The sequence below is a fragment of the Rana temporaria genome, chromosome 2, assembly GCF_905171775.1.
Source record: "Rana temporaria chromosome 2, aRanTem1.1, whole genome shotgun sequence".
NCBI classification, from domain to species: Eukaryota; Metazoa; Chordata; class Amphibia; order Anura; family Ranidae; genus Rana; species Rana temporaria.
In genome coordinates, this window is record NC_053490.1 from 17,898,554 (window position 1) to 17,916,439 (window position 17,886).

Consider the following 17,886-nt stretch of genomic DNA (forward strand, 5'->3'; position numbering starts at 1 on the left):
TTTTCGTAACAGTTTTATTTTCGTTTACCGTATTTATCGGCGTATACCACGCACACTTTTTTGCCCTGAAAATCAGGACAAATCGTGGGTGCACGATATACGCCGATACCCGCTTCCCGCGCTGTGTTTGAACCACTGCGCCGACATATACCGAGCGCAGTACACTCAGGTATAGTCGAGCAAGCTTGGCTCCTCTCGCGGTCACGTCCTGTGCGTCCTGTACGTCCTTTACACGAAAGGAGCCGAGCCTGCCCGACTATACACAAGTGTACTGCGCTCGGTATATGTCGGCGCAGTGGTTCAAACACAGCGCAGGAAGTGGGGATCGAGCGGGGAGGACACCACGATGGCCGCAGAAGGACGCCAGACCGGACGAGGCCGCCGATGGAAGCGATGGACGACGGGCAAGACACCGACGAGGGGCATCCAAACTGTAAGTATTTTTTTTTTTTCCAGGAATTTTCCTTCAAGTTCGGGGGTGCGCGCTATATGCCGGGGCGCGTTATAGCAAGATAAATACGGTATACTGAATGATTCGTAATTCTGTCAAATTTATTTTCGTTGATTCGAAAATTCGTAATTTTGTTGGATAATAATTTTAGTTTAATGGATTCGTAATTTTGTACTTTCGTGAAATACATTGCGGCGCGGTCATTCGCAATCTCGTATTTTAGTTTCATTTTCAACACGCGGCTAATCCATATTAAGATAGACTTTCTCTTAAGCCCCGTGGACACACGGTCGGACTTTTTGCCAACAAACTTCAAAATTAGCGTTTTCCAAAAAATCCGACCGTGTGTACGCTCCATCGGACAAACTTTTTCAGTTTCAAAAGTCCGGCCAACTCCCTTCGGACAAAAATCCACGAGAAAAGTTTGTTTGAAGTCCGATCGTGTGTACGAGGCTTTACACTGTTCAATGTGACTCCGAAAAAAGAGATAAGCTGATTGGCTAAGATATTAGGAACGATACATCACTCACTAACTACACTGCCCAGTGCCCATTCGAAAGAACAATTCGAGTACACAAATTTACGAACAGAAAAAGAAACAGATTTACAAAACACACAAATGAAAATACGAACATACGAATGAAAATACAAATATACGAATGAAAATACGAATATACGAAATTACGAACAGACAAAGGATTTAAAATACGGAATGCAAATCGTTCGTTATAGATGTCATTTTTGGTCTTTTGCTGTTTTGGTGTTTCGTATTTTAGCAAGATTGTCCAATCGTACGTTCGTGTTATCGCTTGTTTGTTATTTTGCTTATTCGTAATTCCGTATTTTTCATATTTTAGTACTTTTTAGCTATTCGGATGTTCGAATTGATCTGAATGTACCAATACTAAGAAATTCGTACGATAATCCATTCGTTACGAACGGGAACACACATGTCTAATGACTACCATTAGGCCCAATCATATAGGCCCAATCATATAGATAAGGTAACAAAGCAGGGAAGCTATTAGCAAATCAACTAAAAGAAAAAACAGCAAAACAAAAAATTCCATACATTGTAAACCCCAAAACCAAGTTAAAAGTTAGACATTGCAGATATATTTAGTGATTCTTACAAGGAGCTTTATAATCTTAACAAGGACCCAAATACCTATCAACCTAACGGGGAGATATCACAAACTTCCTGGCCTCTGTAAACCTGCCCACATTATCTCATGCCTCGTACACATGACCGGTTTTCCCGACGGGAAAACTGCGAGGAGAGCTTTTGGCCGGGAATCCCGGCCGTGTGTATGCTCTTCGCAGTTTTTCCGACGGGAAAACTGCCCAAAAACTGCCGGACAAAAAAGAGAACCAGCTCTCTTTTTTCCTGCCGGGAAAACCGGCGGACTTTTGCCCAGCGTTTTTTGGCAGTTTTCCTATGGGAAAAACTGCGATGGAGAATACACACGTCCGAGATTCCCGACCAAAGCTCCACTGCAGTTTTCCTGACTGTAAAAAAGGGCCGTGTGTAGGCGGAAAGACTGACCGAGCAGGTTCTCGGCTTTCCCCTCGGGATTTCCGACGGGAACTTTTCCTGTCAGAAATCCCGCACGTGTGTACGGGGCATCACAGTACAGGAGATAGAAAAGGCAATTAAAAACCTTCCCCACAACAAATCTCCAGGACATGATGGTTATTCTTCTGAATATTATCAGTTGTTTATTCACATTCTAGCACCACACACACTTACACCAAATTTTTGAGAAAGCAAAGAATACTGCGAGTTTCCCCCAAGAGATGTTAACGGCCACTACAATTACTCTCCCCAAACCGGGTAAAGAACCCAATCTACCACAACATTTTACCAATATCACTATTGAATGTGGATGTGAAACTGTACGCAAAATTGTTAGCACATAGACTAATGATCCTGCTGCCTAAACTGATTAATTATGACCAAGTAGGATTTGTAATGAACCATCAGACCGCCCTCGTCATGGAAAAACTAAGATCCGATCTGAACATTCAGGGGATTTTTGCCCACAAATGTCAGCATAAAATATCCTTGTTCGCCAATGACATTACTTTATCTCTATCCCCCTGTCCATGTCTTTACCCGCAGCCCACAACATTTTGCAATTGTTCGGTAGAGTGTTGTAACGGTCAGGAGTTAACGCGTTACCATATTCCATTCCACCAACCCAAGACAGCTTCCGACACAACACAATCCAGCAGACAGGACCCATTAGATTTCCCCCAGAATAACGAGACACAGCTCTGTTCTCTGGTTCCAAACAGAATGACACTTTAATGGTAAACTCAGATTTCTTATATACAGTTAGAAGAAAGCATGCTGCAGGAATCAAAGGGACAATGACACACTCCACCCACAACATCACACAATGGGTGCTAACGAGTCCCCCTCAATCCCCATCTTAGACAGACTTTCTGACTCCGCGGTAAGCTATTCTCACTTGCTACACAATCCACATTCCTTTAGTGAACATGAGTCAGACGTCTGACCTTTAGAGTGTGTTAACTCACAACACATATTAGCATCAATAGAACTTTCACACAATACAGGGTTAGTTAGTATAGCACCATGAAATATCTTAGGAGCCAGGCTTAATTAACACAATAGACAATAGAATGCAATCACAGCAAGCTTTCCTCACTACAGCCAGGTAGCTGGAGGTGATTAACATCAATTAACATCTCAACAGTCTATGTTCCACATTGAAGGAGACACTCTATTGACCTGTTGTGTTCAGAATGAACAACTTGTAATATTTCAAGATATCCTGCAATACATGAATTATCATTACTGTCCCATCTCATGTAATCCATGATATCAGTTCTCAGTCATCCTATGCCCCTAGTGGACATAGGATGACCCTAGACACAAGAGTCATTGGTGAAGCTGACACAGGAGTACCCCACATCCTTCAAGCACCTCTGGGTCCCACCGGCCATACCGTTACAAGTGTCTTTCTACAAAGTCAATGCCACCAAGTCCAACATCTTAGGAATAGCCATGGACTCAAATACTGAAACATCCCTGAAAAAAAATCTTCCATACCCATGGACTAAGGACTTCATCACTTATAATAAAATTAACATCCCAACATCTCAAGACTTTTTCATACTAATTATTTACCACTTATTATTTCCTTTCAACAGGAACTTTCTAGACTACAGAAATGTTACCTATCCTGGTCAGGGAGATAACCCATAGGTTATTTAACCATCCGTTAAAAAAAAAGCCAACTTGCTTTAAATTTAACCGATGGATTCCTAACCGATGGGGAAAAAACTATCGTTAGTAGGCACAACCATCAGTTAAAAATCCACGCATGCTCATAATCAAGTCGACGCATGCTTGGAAGCATTGAACTTCGTTTTTTTCAGCACGTCGTTGTGTTTTTTGTTACCGCGTTCTGACACGATCGTTTTTCTTTTAACCGATGGTGTGTAGGCGCGACATCAGTCAGCTTCATCGGTTAACCGATGAAAGCGGTCCATCGGTCCGTTCTCATCGGATGGACTGATCGTGTGTACGTGGCATTAAACACAGATAATGGAAAAGGTATGGAACTTTATTCGGTCATGCAACCCCACATTGAAAGGTATCACACTAATTTACAACACACTGAACTCTAAAAACATATTCATTAAGTATACACCATTACTAAAATGGGAAAAAGATTTGGGGAAAGAGTTTTCGGAACTTCAATGGCAAAATGCGATTAAATGCAACCATCAATTCTCAAGATGTTCAAACTTTGAGGAGTTAGCTCAAAAACGTATGCAGAGGTGGTACTTTACCCCCTATATAGTAGATAAGTTCTCAAAAAACAACTCAAACCTAAGGTATGGGCCTGCGCTAATCCACATATCTTCTGGGTAGAAATCTTCCCGATAATTACTAAGGTAACAGGTGTCTATGTTAAACGGAATGTTGAACAGGCCATCCTCAGTAATCTTCCTTCCGCTATTAGGCCTAGAACTACTAACATTTTAATGGCAGCACGCTGTGCAATAATGAATACATGGAAATCTTCAGGTACGGGAATTGAACCTTTTCATGGAAAAAACATCAAAAAGTTATAAAATAAACCTTATATCGCGGAAGGGCGCTTTCTGCGCACTGGCGTCGTTACCTTGATGTTATTGAACGGATTCCGGCAGGACGCGCTATTCTTTGTTTGAGGATCGGCATAATTGTTTTGTCCGCCTGCGGTCATCTTTCCCTTTGTATTTGTGTCCTGTGGAGAAAAAGAAAGTCAAGTTATTACAGAACTGGGAAAGGCCATTCAGAGGGAATATTTCGATTTTGAGTGGATGCCAGCAGGATGAATCACTTCCTTTTCCAAATAATTATATATAAAAACATCGGAGGAAAACGTTTAACACATGCGGAAATTCTTGCCATGATTGAAAAAATGGTTGTAAATATTTGTGTGTTCTCTGTGCGGAAAGAATGAAAGAAACTTTGTTTTATAGTTACAAAATACAGTGGGGCAGATCCACAAAAGGATTACGCCGGCGTATCTCTTGATACGCCGGCGTAATTTAAAATTTCCCGCGTCGTATCTTTGTTTTGTATCCACAAAACAAGATACGACGGCATCTGGGATCGATCCGACAGGCGTACGTCTTAGTACGCCGTCGGATCTTAGATGCAATTTTTCGTTGGCCGCTAGGTGGCGTTTCCGTCCCAATCCGCGTCAAGTATGCAAATTAGCTATTTACGGCGATCCACGAACGTACGTCCGGCCGGCGCATTTTTTTACGTTGTTTTCATTCGGCTTTTTCCGGCGTATAGTTAAAGGTGCTGTTATGAGGCATACTCAATGTTAAGTATGGCCGTCGTTCCCGCGTACAATTTTGAAATTTTTACGTCGTTTGCGTAAGTCGTTCGCGAATAGGGATTTGCGTAGAATGACGTCACCGTCGGAAGCATTGACTTTTTCCGGGTTAATTTCGAGCATGCGCACTGGGATACCCCCACGGAGGGCGCATGTGCAGTTAAAAAAAAACGTTGTTTACGTCGGGTTACGACGTATTAACATAAAACACGCCCCCATTACATCCATTTGAATTCCGCACCCTTACGCCGCCAGAGATACACTACGCCGCCGTAACTTACGGCGCAAATTCTTTGTGGATTAGAAAAAAAATAAAATAAGTTGCGGTGGCGTAGTGTATCTTAGATACGCTGCGCCCAGCGTATTAATGCGCCCAGGTACGTGGATCTACCCCAGAATGTATTACTAGACAGTCTACATCTCCCATAAGGGTTTGTTTTCTGATATTCAAATATAAATAAATAATAATAATTAAAACAAATATTAAAACATGTCATATAAAATATAAAATATAAAAACATAGGGGCCAGATTCAGGTAGGAGATACGACGGCGTATCTCCAGATACGCCGTCGTATCTCTGAGTGCGGGCCGTCGTATCTATGCGCCTGATTCTTAGAATCAGTTACGCATAGATTTGACTAAGATCCGACCGGCGAAAGTCTCTTACGCCATCGTATCTTAGGCTGCATATTTACGCTGGCCGCCAAGTGGCGCTTCCGTCGATTTACGCAAGGAATATGCAAATTGGGTAGATACGCCGATTCAGAAACGTACGTCCGGGCGGCGCATTTTTTTACATCGTTTACGTTAGGCTTTTCCCGGTGTAAAGTTACCCCTGCTATATGAGGCGTATCCTATGTTAAGTATGGACGTCATTCCCGCGTCAAATTTTTAAATTTTTACGTCGTTTGCGTAAGTCGCCTCGTGAATGGGGCTGTGCGTAATTTACGTTCACGTCGAAAGCATTGGCTTTTTGCGGGTTAATTTGGAGCATGCGCACTGGGTTACTTTCACGGACGGCGCATGCGCCGTTCGTAAAAAACGTCAAATACATGGGGTCACACTAAATTTCAATAAAACACGCCCACATCATCCAAATTTGAATTAGGCGGGCTTCAGAATACGGAACTTGCGCCCTCATTTACGTTACGCCCGCACAAAATTACGCAGGGCTACCTGAATCTAGCCCATAAAGCGTAAAAAAAAATGCATTGCTGGACAGTACTTTATACAATATTTATATGCACTATTATTGGACTATTCACACATAACTATATTTTTCTTTTATGCATTTTTTCACTTTTTTTTTTTTTTTCCGTGGTAAACTGCCCGGTCAATTGCTTATTGTAATCAACTTGTGTTCATACACTCTTTTTTTCTTTTTTGGCTTCTGGTCATTGCATATATAGAGGCTTCACTGCACAGATTATTTATGCCCAGCTTTATGGTATATTACTTACTATTCACTTACTGCTCTTAGAAGTTTTATGTTGGAAGATCCCCTCAGGGACGGGTTTTATAAGTTACAAGTATGTCTGTCACATTATTAGTGGGTCCCCCCCACTGTCAGGTACCCCAGGTAGCGCCAACACCCCACCTGTGCTTTTCATATCAATCAAAAGACTCCCTTTGTGGAGCTTTTCTGTCCTAAGTGCGGTACTTTACTGTTTTGTACACACTGATCGGTTGGAGGGCTTTTGCAATGGCAGAACTACTGCGGATTCGGATGTAAGGGGAAACTCTGCAGATTCAGAGTGTAAAGGGGAACTCTGCGGATTCAGATGTAAAGGGCAAACCCTGCAGATTCATATGTAAAAGGGAACTCTTCAGAGTCAGATGTAAGGGGAAACTCTGCACTGACGTCCTGTACGTACAGGACGTCAGCGCGACAGTTGCCGAGCCTGCCCGAAGATTCACGAGTGTACTGCGCTCGGTATATGCTGGCGCAGTATTCAAACTCGTGGCGGGAAGGACGCGAGGACGCCGCAGAAGGACGCCGGACCCGCCGAAAAGGACACCGGACCCGCCGAAGAGGACACCGGACCCGCCGCAGAAGGACACCGGACCCGCCGAAGAGGACACCCGAAGCCGCAGAAGGACGCCGGACCCGACGCGGCCGCCGATGGACGCCACGCAAGACACCAAAACCGTAAGTACAAAAAAACAAAATTGGGGGCCACTTTAGGGGTGCGCGGTATACGCGGGAGCGCGTTATACCGCGATAAATACGGGTAAAGTGCAAAAAGTTACCTGTTCATCCAGCCAAAAATCTTCCTGTTCTCTGCCTATGCTGCACCCCTAGCCATTAGCGTTGTTTCCCGTTTTCTCTGCGAACTGCATAGAGGGGGTGGTGTTCTGTAGTGCTTTCCCAGGGTAGTGAATAGGCTCTGTCACCCTAACACAGCAGTTCTACACTTGCTGTGTCCCAGATATTCAAATAAGTGCGTAGATCGAAAGATCGGAAGATATCGTTAGATAATAAAGTTATTTGTCAAGTATTACCTCCATGGATTCCTTCAGAGAGTCGCCCAGGTGAGGACAATACACGACTCCTGTCTGCCTTCCCATTGAAGGTAACCTGTGTACACTTGTTATTTTTGTTAAAGGCTCAATAACCTTTAAACACTCAATAAACCAGACCCGCAGCATTCAGCCTGCCAGCCAACCAGAGGTTGTAGCTCCGGGCCACAGAGAACACAGAATTACAGGCTGGAAGTTATACAACTCTATCAATAAATACCACTCACAGCTCTGGTTACACAACCAGTGAGATACTCTCAGCTCTGCCAATAGAGTTACCATAGCTGGCGGTGTGGTCAAAGTCTGTGGATACCGGGAGAAATTCCTGGATGAACCTCGAACTCCAACACCAAAGCCGGTTCCGGTGATGTCCAAGGAGTGGGTTTATATTAGAGATTTTGATAGAACTTCTAATATACAGTATGGTCCACCACTACGGCTAGGTCTGGTGACATCTGCAGAGTGCAGTGATATTGCAGAGTTTGGTAGAAAATCTAACCAATAATCCACCACCACAGCTGGTGTTGGTGGTATCCACATAGCAGGGTGATCAGGCCCGGATTTACTCCCTTTGCCGCCCCAAGGCCAGGTCCTTCAATGACATTGAAAGGCGGGGGGGGTGCTGCTGACGAATATGACATTGAGAAGCGGGGGGTGCTGCTGCCGAATATGACATTGAGAGGCGGGGGGGGGGGTGCTGCTGCCGAATATGACATTGAGAGGCGGGGGGGTGCTGCTGCCGAATATGACATTGAGAAGCGGGGGGTGCTGCTGCCGAATATGACATTGAGAGGGGGGGGGGGGGTGCTGCTGCCGAATATGACATTGAGAAGCGGGGGGGTGCTGCTGCCGAATATGACATTGAGAAGCGGGGGGTGCTGCTGCCGAATATGACATTGAGAAGCGGGGGGTGCTGCTGCCGAATATGACATTGAGAGGGGGGGGGGGTGCTGCTGCCGAATATGACATTGAGAAGCGGGGGGTGCTGCTGCCGAATATGACATTGAGAAGCGGGGGGTGCTGCTGCCGAATATGACATTGAGAGACGGGGGGGTGCTGCTGCCGAATATGACATTGAGAGACGGGGGGGTGCTGCTGCCGAATATGACACTGAGAGACGGGGGGTGCTGCTGCCGAATATGACATTGAGAAGCGGGGGGTGCTGCTGCCGAATATGACTTTGAGAGGCGGGGGGGGGGGGGTGCTGCTGCCGAATATGACATTGAGAGGGGGGGGGGTGCTGCTGCCGAATATGACATTGAGAAGCGGGGGTTGCTGCTGCCGAATATGACATTGAGAGGGGGGGGGGGGGTGCTGCTGCCGAATATGACATTGAGAGGCGGGGGGGGGGGTGCTGCTGACGAATATGACATTGAGAAGCGGGGGGTGCTGCTGCCGAATATGACATTGAGAGGCGGGGGGGGTGCTGCTGCCGAATATGACATTGAGAGGGGGGGGTGCTGCTGCCGAATATGACATTGAGAAGCGGGGGTTGCTGCTGCCGAATATGACATTGAGAAGCGGGGGGTGCTGCTGCTGAATATGACATTGAGAAGCGGGGGGTGCTGCTGCCGAATATGACATTGAGAGGGGGGGGGGGGTGCTGCTGCCGAATATGACATTGAGAAGCGGGGGGTGCTGCTGCCGAATATGACATTGAGAAGCGGGGGGTGCTGCTGCCGAATATGACATTGAGAAGCGGGGGGTGCTGCTGCCGAATATGACATTGAGAGGGGGGGGGGTGCTGCTGCCGAATATGACATTGAGAAGCGGGGGGTGCTGCTGCCGAATATGACATTGAGAAGCGGGGGGTGCTGCTGCCGAATATGACATTGAGAGACGGGGGGGTGCTGCTGCCGAATATGACACTGAGAGACGGGGGGTGCTGCTGCCGAATATGACATTGAGAAGCGGGGGGTGCTGCTGCCGAATATGACTTTGAGAGGCGGGGGGGGGGTGCTGCTGCCGAATATGACATTGAGAGGGGGGGGTGCTGCTGCCGAATATGACATTGAGAAGCGGGGGTTGCTGCTGCCGAATATGACATTGAGAGGGGGGGGGGGTGCTGCTGCCGAATATGACATTGAGAGGCGGGGGGGGGGTGCTGCTGACGAATATGACATTGAGAAGCGGGGGGTGCTGCTGCCGAATATGACATTGAGAGGCGGGGGGGGGGGGTGCTGCTGCCGAATATGACATTGAGAGGGGGGGGGTGCTGCTGCCGAATATGACATTGAGAAGCGGGGGTTGCTGCTGCCGAATATGACATTGAGAGGCGGGGGGATGCTGCTGCCGAATATGACATTGAGAGGCGGGGGGGGTGCTGCTGCCGAATATGACATTGAGAGGCGGGGGGTGTTGCTGCCGAATATGACATTGAGAGACGGGGGCTGCTGCTGCCGAATATGACATTGAGAGGCGGGGGGGGGCTGCTGCCGAATATGACATTGAGAAGCGGGGGGTGCTGCTGCCGAATATGACATTGAGAGGCGAGGGGTTGCTGCTGCCGAATATGACATTGAGAAGCGGGGGGTGCTGCTGCCGAATATGACATTGAGAGGCGGGGGGGTGCTGCTGCCGAATATGACATTGAGAGGCGGGGGGTGCTGCTACCGAATATGACATTGAGAGGCGAGGGGTTGCTGCTGCCGAATATGACATTGAGAGGCGGGGGGGTGCTGCTGCCGAATATGACATTGAGAGGCGAGGGGTTGCTGCTGCCGAATATGACATTGAGAGGCGGGGGGGGTGCTGCTGCCGAATATGACATTGAGAGGCGGGGGGGTGCTGCTACCGAATATGACATTGAGAGGCGGGGGGGTGCTGCTGCCGAATATAACATTGAAAGGCGCGGGGGGGGTGCTGCCGAATATGACATTGAGAAGCGGGGGGTGCTGCTGCCGAATATGACATTGAGAGGGGGGGGGGGGGTGCTGCTGCCGAATATGACATTGAGAAGCAGGGGGTTGCTGCTGCCGAATATAACATTGAGAGGCGGGGGGATGCTGCTGCCGAATATGACATTGAGAGGCGGGGGGGTGCTGCTGCCGAATATGACATTGAGAGGCGGGGGTGCTGCTGCCGAATATGACATTGAGAGACGGGGGGCTGCTGCTGCCGAATATGACATTGAGAGGTGGGGGGGGGTGCTGCTGCCGAATATGACATTGAGAGGCGGGGGGGGGGGGGTGCTGCTGCCGAATATGACATTGAGAAGCGGGGGGGGGGGGGTGCTGCTGCCGAATATGACATTGAGAAGCGGGGGGTGCTGCTGCCGAATATGACATTGAGAGGCGAGGGGTTGCTGCTGCCGAATATGACATTGAGAGGCGGGGGGGTGCTGCTGCCGAATATAACATTGAAAGGCGGGGGGGGGGGGTGTTGCTGCCAAAAATGACATTGATCATTGGGGGGTGCTGCTGCCGAAAATTACATTGAGAACCATCTCACCTCCTCTTCCCTCTGTTTTCTCTCCTCTCACCATCCGTGACATGACAGGGGGGGACTCCCGAAATAAAAGTGCCGCCCCTGCACCCACTGCCGCCCCGAGGCCTGGCCTTGTTGGCCTTGTCTGGAATCCGGCCCTGAGGGTGATATTGTAGCATTTGATATTACATCTAATATCTATTTTCTAATAACAGACCTACTTTATCACTCTCATTAACACCCTCTCACGCAGTCCCCGTCAACTCTTTTCTACCTTCACCACTCTACTTCGTCCTCCATTACCTCTACCCACTAACTTACTCACTGCCCAGGAGATTGCCAATCACTTTTAAAATAAGATTGAGACAATTTGTCTCGAGATCTCCACTCTACAGATATCTCCCTCACTTTACACTCTTTGTCCTCCTGCACAATCAATACTTACCTCTTTTAACCCAGCTGTTTTTTAGGACCGGGTACAAGTACCGATACTTTGTTTCATGTACTCGCCAATACCGATTACCGATACTTTTTTTTTAATGCCATGTGACAGTTTGACTGATGGGCACTGATAGGTGGCACTGACTGATGGGGACTGATAGATGGCACTGATAGATGGCACTGACTGATGGGCACTGATAGGTAGCACTTATGGGGCACTGGCACTGACAGGTGGCACTGATGGCACTGATAGGCAGCACTTATGGGCACTGATGGCACTGACAGGTGGTTGGCACTGATAGGCGGCAGTTATGGGCACTGATGGCACTGACAGGTGGCTGGCACTGATAGGCGGCATTTATGGGCACTGATAGGTGGCTGGCACTTATGGGCAGGCACTGAAATGCAGCAATAAATCACATGAGGAAATGCTATGCTGGAGCACCCATCTAGGTACACCCTGTACACGCATCAGTAAGTATCAGCAGACATCTTGTTACACCCAGCCCGAACTATATGGGCTGGGTGTAACAAGATGTCAGCTGCTGGCTTACTGTGGACAAGTGCAGGGTGTGCCAAGATGGGTATCGGGATGTCCAAGCTGACGTTGATCGCTCCGCCCACTGAGGCCGTCCACCCACTCTGCTCGATCCGCCTACTGATGCCGCCTGCTCTCCCCGCCCACTGAATCCGTTCGCCTGCTCCGCCCACTGAGGTGACCCGATCCGCCTACTGACGCCGCCCGCCCTCTCTGCCCAGAGTCCGCTCGTCGCCGACCAATTATCGGGTCAGGCATCAGGAACAATTGTGCGAGTACAAGTACTCGCACAAATGCTCGGTATCGGTCCCGATACCGATACTAGTATCGGTATCGAGACAACCCTACCAGCTACTATAGAGGAAGTATCCTCCTGCCCCCTGGACCCTATTCCATCTTAAATACTACGATCACCATCTGACTCTATCCTACACTCTTGAAGGTGCCAAGACATAGGTAAAATTTTAACCAACGGAGCCATGGTGACCAAGCTAATTTAGTTTTTTGAGGAGGATGAAGTGGTCAACTGTATCAAAAGCAGCGGAAAGGTCCAAGAGTAAGAGTATGGAATGATGACCTTTAGTTTTGGCTGTTAGAAACTGCCCTCCTAAAACTCACAACTTACTTACTGTGGAGTGCTGTGGGCAAAATCCAGACTGAAGGGGATCAAGAAGGTTATTCTCAATGAGGTGGTCGCTCAGTCGGTTGTAGACTGTGGGCCAGATTCAGAGAGAGATACTGCAGATCACAAACTGGCGTGGTAAGTTGAGCATAGACTCCGCCCTACTAGTTTCGTCATACATGACGTCATCGTGGTGTGGAGTCTATGCCAGGAACCACGCTAAATATAGGGTCCAGGGCGGAAAGAGCACAGCCGAACAATTATTATTACTGCTAATTGTGACCGCCTAAAACATAGGGTAGATTTCCCAGTCTTATTTGAATAAAAAAGGGGAGTTGGCCAGCACATGTGAAAAATCCAAATCTTGTTTTGAAAGAGAATGGCCGCTGACTACACTGCACTGGATGGATAAGCCTCACTCTCAAGAAAGAGTTACCAAAAAAACAGACCTCGTTTGGAAATTAACATGGCCAAGAACGTAAATGACTCCGATAGAAGATAACCAAGCCTCGCTCTGGGCAGAAACCAAGCCTCACATCCAGAAAGATAAGTTAGGAAGCCTGCGGTGTCCCCCCGGAAGTGAGCAACAAGGGCAACAAAGCTAATAAAGGGTCTGGAGGATATTAGTTATGAGGAAAGGTTGCGAGCACTGAACTTATTCCTTCTGGAGAAGAGACGCTTGAGAGGGGATATGATTTAAATTTACAAATACCGTACTGGTGACCCCACAATAGGGATAAAACTTTTTCACGGAAGGGAGTTTAACAAGACACGTGGCCACTCATTAAAATTAGAAGATAAGAGGTTTAACCTTAAACTACGTAGAGAGTTCTTTACTGTAAGAGCGGCAAGGATGGGGAATTTCCTTCCACAGGCGGTGGTCTCAGCGGGGGGCTTCAATGGTTTCAAGAAGCTATTCGATAAGCACCTGAATGACCACAACATACAGGGATATACAATGTAATACTGACATATAATCACACACATAGGATGGACTTGATGGACTTGTGTCTTTTTTCAACCTCACCTACTATGTATATATCAAACTGCATTGAAAGCCCAACATATTGCGAAAATTTATAAAATATACACAATTTATATAAATAAAGAGGAAAAATATATTAAATCACATGGGATTTTACGCCTCAGCACACAGGAGCTTCTAGTGCCGCCTACACACGATCGGACATTCCGACAACAAAACCATGGAGTTTTTCCCGACTGATCGTTCGCTCAAACTTGTCTTGCATACACACGGTCACACAAATGTTGTCGGAAATTCCGAACGTCAAGAACGCGGTCACGTACAACACTACAACGAGCCGAGAAAAATGAAGTCCACTGATTCCGAGCATGCGTCAAATTGGTTCCCGAGCATGCTTAGGATTTTTGTGCGTCAGAATTGCATATAGACGATCGGAATTTCCGACAAGAACTTTTGTTGCCGGAAAAATTGAGAACCAGCTTTCAAACATTTGTTGTCGGAAATTCCGACAGCAATTGTCTGATGGAGCCTACACACGGTCAGAATATCCCACCAAAAGCTCACATCGAACATTTGTTGTTGTAAATTCCGACCGTGTGTACACAGCATAAGCGTCTATATGAGTCCTTTCTGGTACAAAGCATTGCAAAGATATTTACAAATGAATAAAGCATATTTTCCAAAACACTAAAAAAGCAAAAGGCCAGTTATAGGTTGGGGTAGGTGCCATTTTCTTGTACAGTTAGATCAAAGGTCTTCCCTTTTTACTGCAGATGAGTGAAACAGATGATACATAAGTAACAATATTGGTCGAATTGGGTGTAGAGATGCACTGGATGCCTTTTTCCGTCATTGTGCTATTGTTGGGCATCAAGTGCATCCCTGTACCTTTATGCCCTTAACCCATCTATTGATGTATGTGCTCTTCCTATGGAGGCTATGAATATTTTAGAGTTAGGACTGCAGTATACAGAGGTCCCTTGACATGGGCACTTTGACTTATGCATATATTTGCAAGTGTGTGCAAACAAAACCCTCTGTTTTTTTAAGTAAACTGTTATGCCTCGTACACACGGGCAAACATGTACGATGAAAACGGTCCGCCGGACCGTTTTCAGTGGACATGCCCGCCCGGAGATTTCTGTATGATGGCTGTACACACCATCATACAGAAATGAGAGACAATCCACGCGGACAGACAGCGCAGTGACGTGTTTGCGCCGTCGCCGCGACGATGACGCGGCGACGTGCGCAACGCTGAAAGGTCAATGCTTCCACGCATGCGTCAAAGTCATTCGACACATGCGAGGGATGGCGGCCGCTCGGACATGTACGTTAAGTCTGTACAGACGACCGAACATGTGCGACGGACAGGATTTCAGCGGGCATGTTTCTAAGCAAGTTTAGAAACATTTGTCCGCTCGAAAACGGTCTGGCGGGCAAATGTACGCTGGAATCCTGTCCGATCGGCCGTACACACGACCGAACATGTCTGCTGAAACTGGTCCGCGGACCAGTTTCAGCAGACATGTTCGGTCGTGTGTACGGGGCCTTGGACAGGGCCAATTTGGTTGTTTTGCAAGCTGACTGGTAAGTGTACTGGGATTTTGTCTGTTTGTTTTGTGAGGTGCCTTGCCCTGCCATGTGCTCCTTGCTGCCCAGGCCAGTTATAGGTTGGAGTGGGTGCCATTTTCTTGTACAGTTAACCACTTAAAGCGGGAGTTCACCCATTTGTAAAAAAAAAAATTCTCCCCTTAGCTTCCTGCTCGTTTTTACTAGGGGAATCGGCTATTTATTTTAAAATATGAGCAGTACTTACCCGTTTTCGAGCTGCATCTTCTTCCGTCGCTTCCGGGTATGGGTCTTCGGGAGCGGGCGTTCCTTCTTGATTGACAACCTTCCGAGAGGCTTCCGACGGTCGCATCCATCGCGTCACTCGTAGCCGAAGGAAGCCGAACGTCGGTGCGGCTCTATACTGCGCCTGCGCACCGACGTTCGGCTTCTTTCGGAAAATCGTGACGCGATGGATGCGACCGTCGGAAGCCTCTCGGAAGACTGTCAATCAAGAAGGAACGCCCATTCCCGAAGCCCATACCCGGAAGCGACGGAGAGGATGCATCTCGTAAACGGGTAAGTACTGCACATATTTTAAAATAAATAGCCGATTCCCCTAGTAAAAACGAGCAGGAATCTAAGGGGGAAAAGTGCCCTCTAAGGGTGAACCCCCGCTTTAAGGACCGCCGCACGACTATATAATTATACGACCTTAGTTTGAAGAGGGATATCTCGGTAATAATGGCAGCAGCTGCCACAACTAAAGTATCCATCTCTTCAGGCGGCGGTCCTGTAAACGATAATGGTGGTCTCTGTGGCGGATTTGCCGCGAGATCACGTTTATCGGCGGCGGGAGAGGGCCCTGCCGCTCTCCCGCGCCTTCCGCCGCTTACCAGAGCTGTCAGCAGCGGCGGAGGCGATCGGGACCTTTCTCGTGCTGGCCATGGATACGAGTGAGGGCAAGATGGCCACCCATCTCCATACCATAGCAGGGAAGAAGCGACGTCAAAACATCACTTCAGCCCATGTGTCTTAAAGGGCCAAATTATTTTTGTCATTTTTTCAAATGACAATTTTTTTTTTTTTATTGTATTTTAGTGTAAATATGAGATCTGAGGTCTTTTTGAACCCAGATCTCCTATTTAAGAGGACCTGACATGCTTTTTTCTATTACAAGGGATGTTTACATTCATTGTAATAGGAATAAAAGTGACCCATTTTTTTTTTAAACAGTGTAATAATAATTATAATCTAGTAAAATAAAAAATAATAATACATTTTTTTTTTAAAGTGCCCCGTCCCGACGAGCTTGCGCGCAGAAGCAAACGCATAGGTGAGTAGCGCCCGCATATGAAACCAGTGTTGAAAACCACACATCACATGTGAGGTATCACTGCAATCGTTAGAGCGAGAGCAATAATTCTAGCCTTAGGCCTAGTACACACGAGAGGATCGATCCGCGGAAACGGTCCGGGGGTCCGTTTCTGCGGATAAATCCTCTGGCGGATTTTGATCTCATGGTTGTACTAACCATGAGATCAAAATCCCTGCGGAATTCCGTCCTCGGTGACGCGTCGCGACGTGCGCGACGCTGTGATATAAGGACTTCCACGCATGCGTCGAATCATTACGACGCATGCGGGGGATGGATTCAGACGGATTGATCCGGTGAGTCTGTACAGACCAGCGGATCAATCCGTTGGACTGGATTCCAGCGGATCGATTTCTTAGCATGTCAAGAAATTTTGATCTGCTGGAAATCCAACCCCGGGGAAAAAAATCAGCGGAAAAAAATCCGCTGGATCGTACACAACAGGGGATCTATCCGCTGAAAGCGGTCCGCGGATCAATTCCAGCGGATCGATCCTCTCGTGTGTACGGGGCCTTAGACCTCCTCTGTAACTCAAAACATGCAACCTGTAGAATTTTTTAAACGTTGCCTATGGAGATTTTTAAGGGTAAAAGTTTGGCGCCTTTCCACGAGCGGACGCGATTTTGAAGCATGACATGTTGGGTATCAATTTACTCGGCGTAACATTATCTTTCACAATATAAAAATTAATTGGGCTAACTTTACTGTTTTATTTTTTAATTAAAAAAAGTGATTTTCTTAAAAAAAAAAGTGCGCTCGTAAGACCGCTGCGCAAATACGGTGTGACAAAAAGTGTTGCAATGACCGCCATTTTATTCTATAGGGTGTTAGAAAAAAATATATATAATGTTTGGGGCTTCTAAGTAATTTTCTAGCAAAAAAACACTGAGTCTGAAAAACAGGCCCGGGAATTAAGTGGTTATACAAAAGTAGACATGTGCAATTTGCTTTGTTACGAATTTGTTTTTCAACAAAATTTTCAACAAAATTCAACAAATTTGTTAATTTGGAAATATTTGAATTAACAAAAACTTGTTTAACCCGTTTTACGAATTTACAAAACTGTTTTTCAGATAATTCCTAACTTTGGATAAATTCTCATTCATT

The 17,886-nt window shown here is 46.9% G+C and overlaps 1 protein-coding gene across 7 annotated transcripts in view; it reads right to left on the minus strand.

Moving 5' to 3' along the window:
• Positions 1-17,886, minus strand: part of SLCO2B1 (solute carrier organic anion transporter family member 2B1) — a 203,641-nt gene that overhangs the window by 93,588 nt on the left and 92,167 nt on the right. For 4 of the 7 annotated variants that reach the window (XM_040339922.1, XM_040339924.1, XM_040339923.1 and 1 more), the window contains exon 2: positions 4,612-4,716. In XM_040339922.1, the coding sequence (XP_040195856.1) occupies positions 4,612-4,716 (105 nt within the window). Of the gene's footprint in view, positions 1-4,611; positions 4,717-7,571; positions 7,647-7,823; positions 7,977-17,886 lie in introns of those variants that run through there. The other 3 variants (XM_040339921.1, XM_040339920.1, XM_040339926.1) reach the window with 2 other exon arrangements.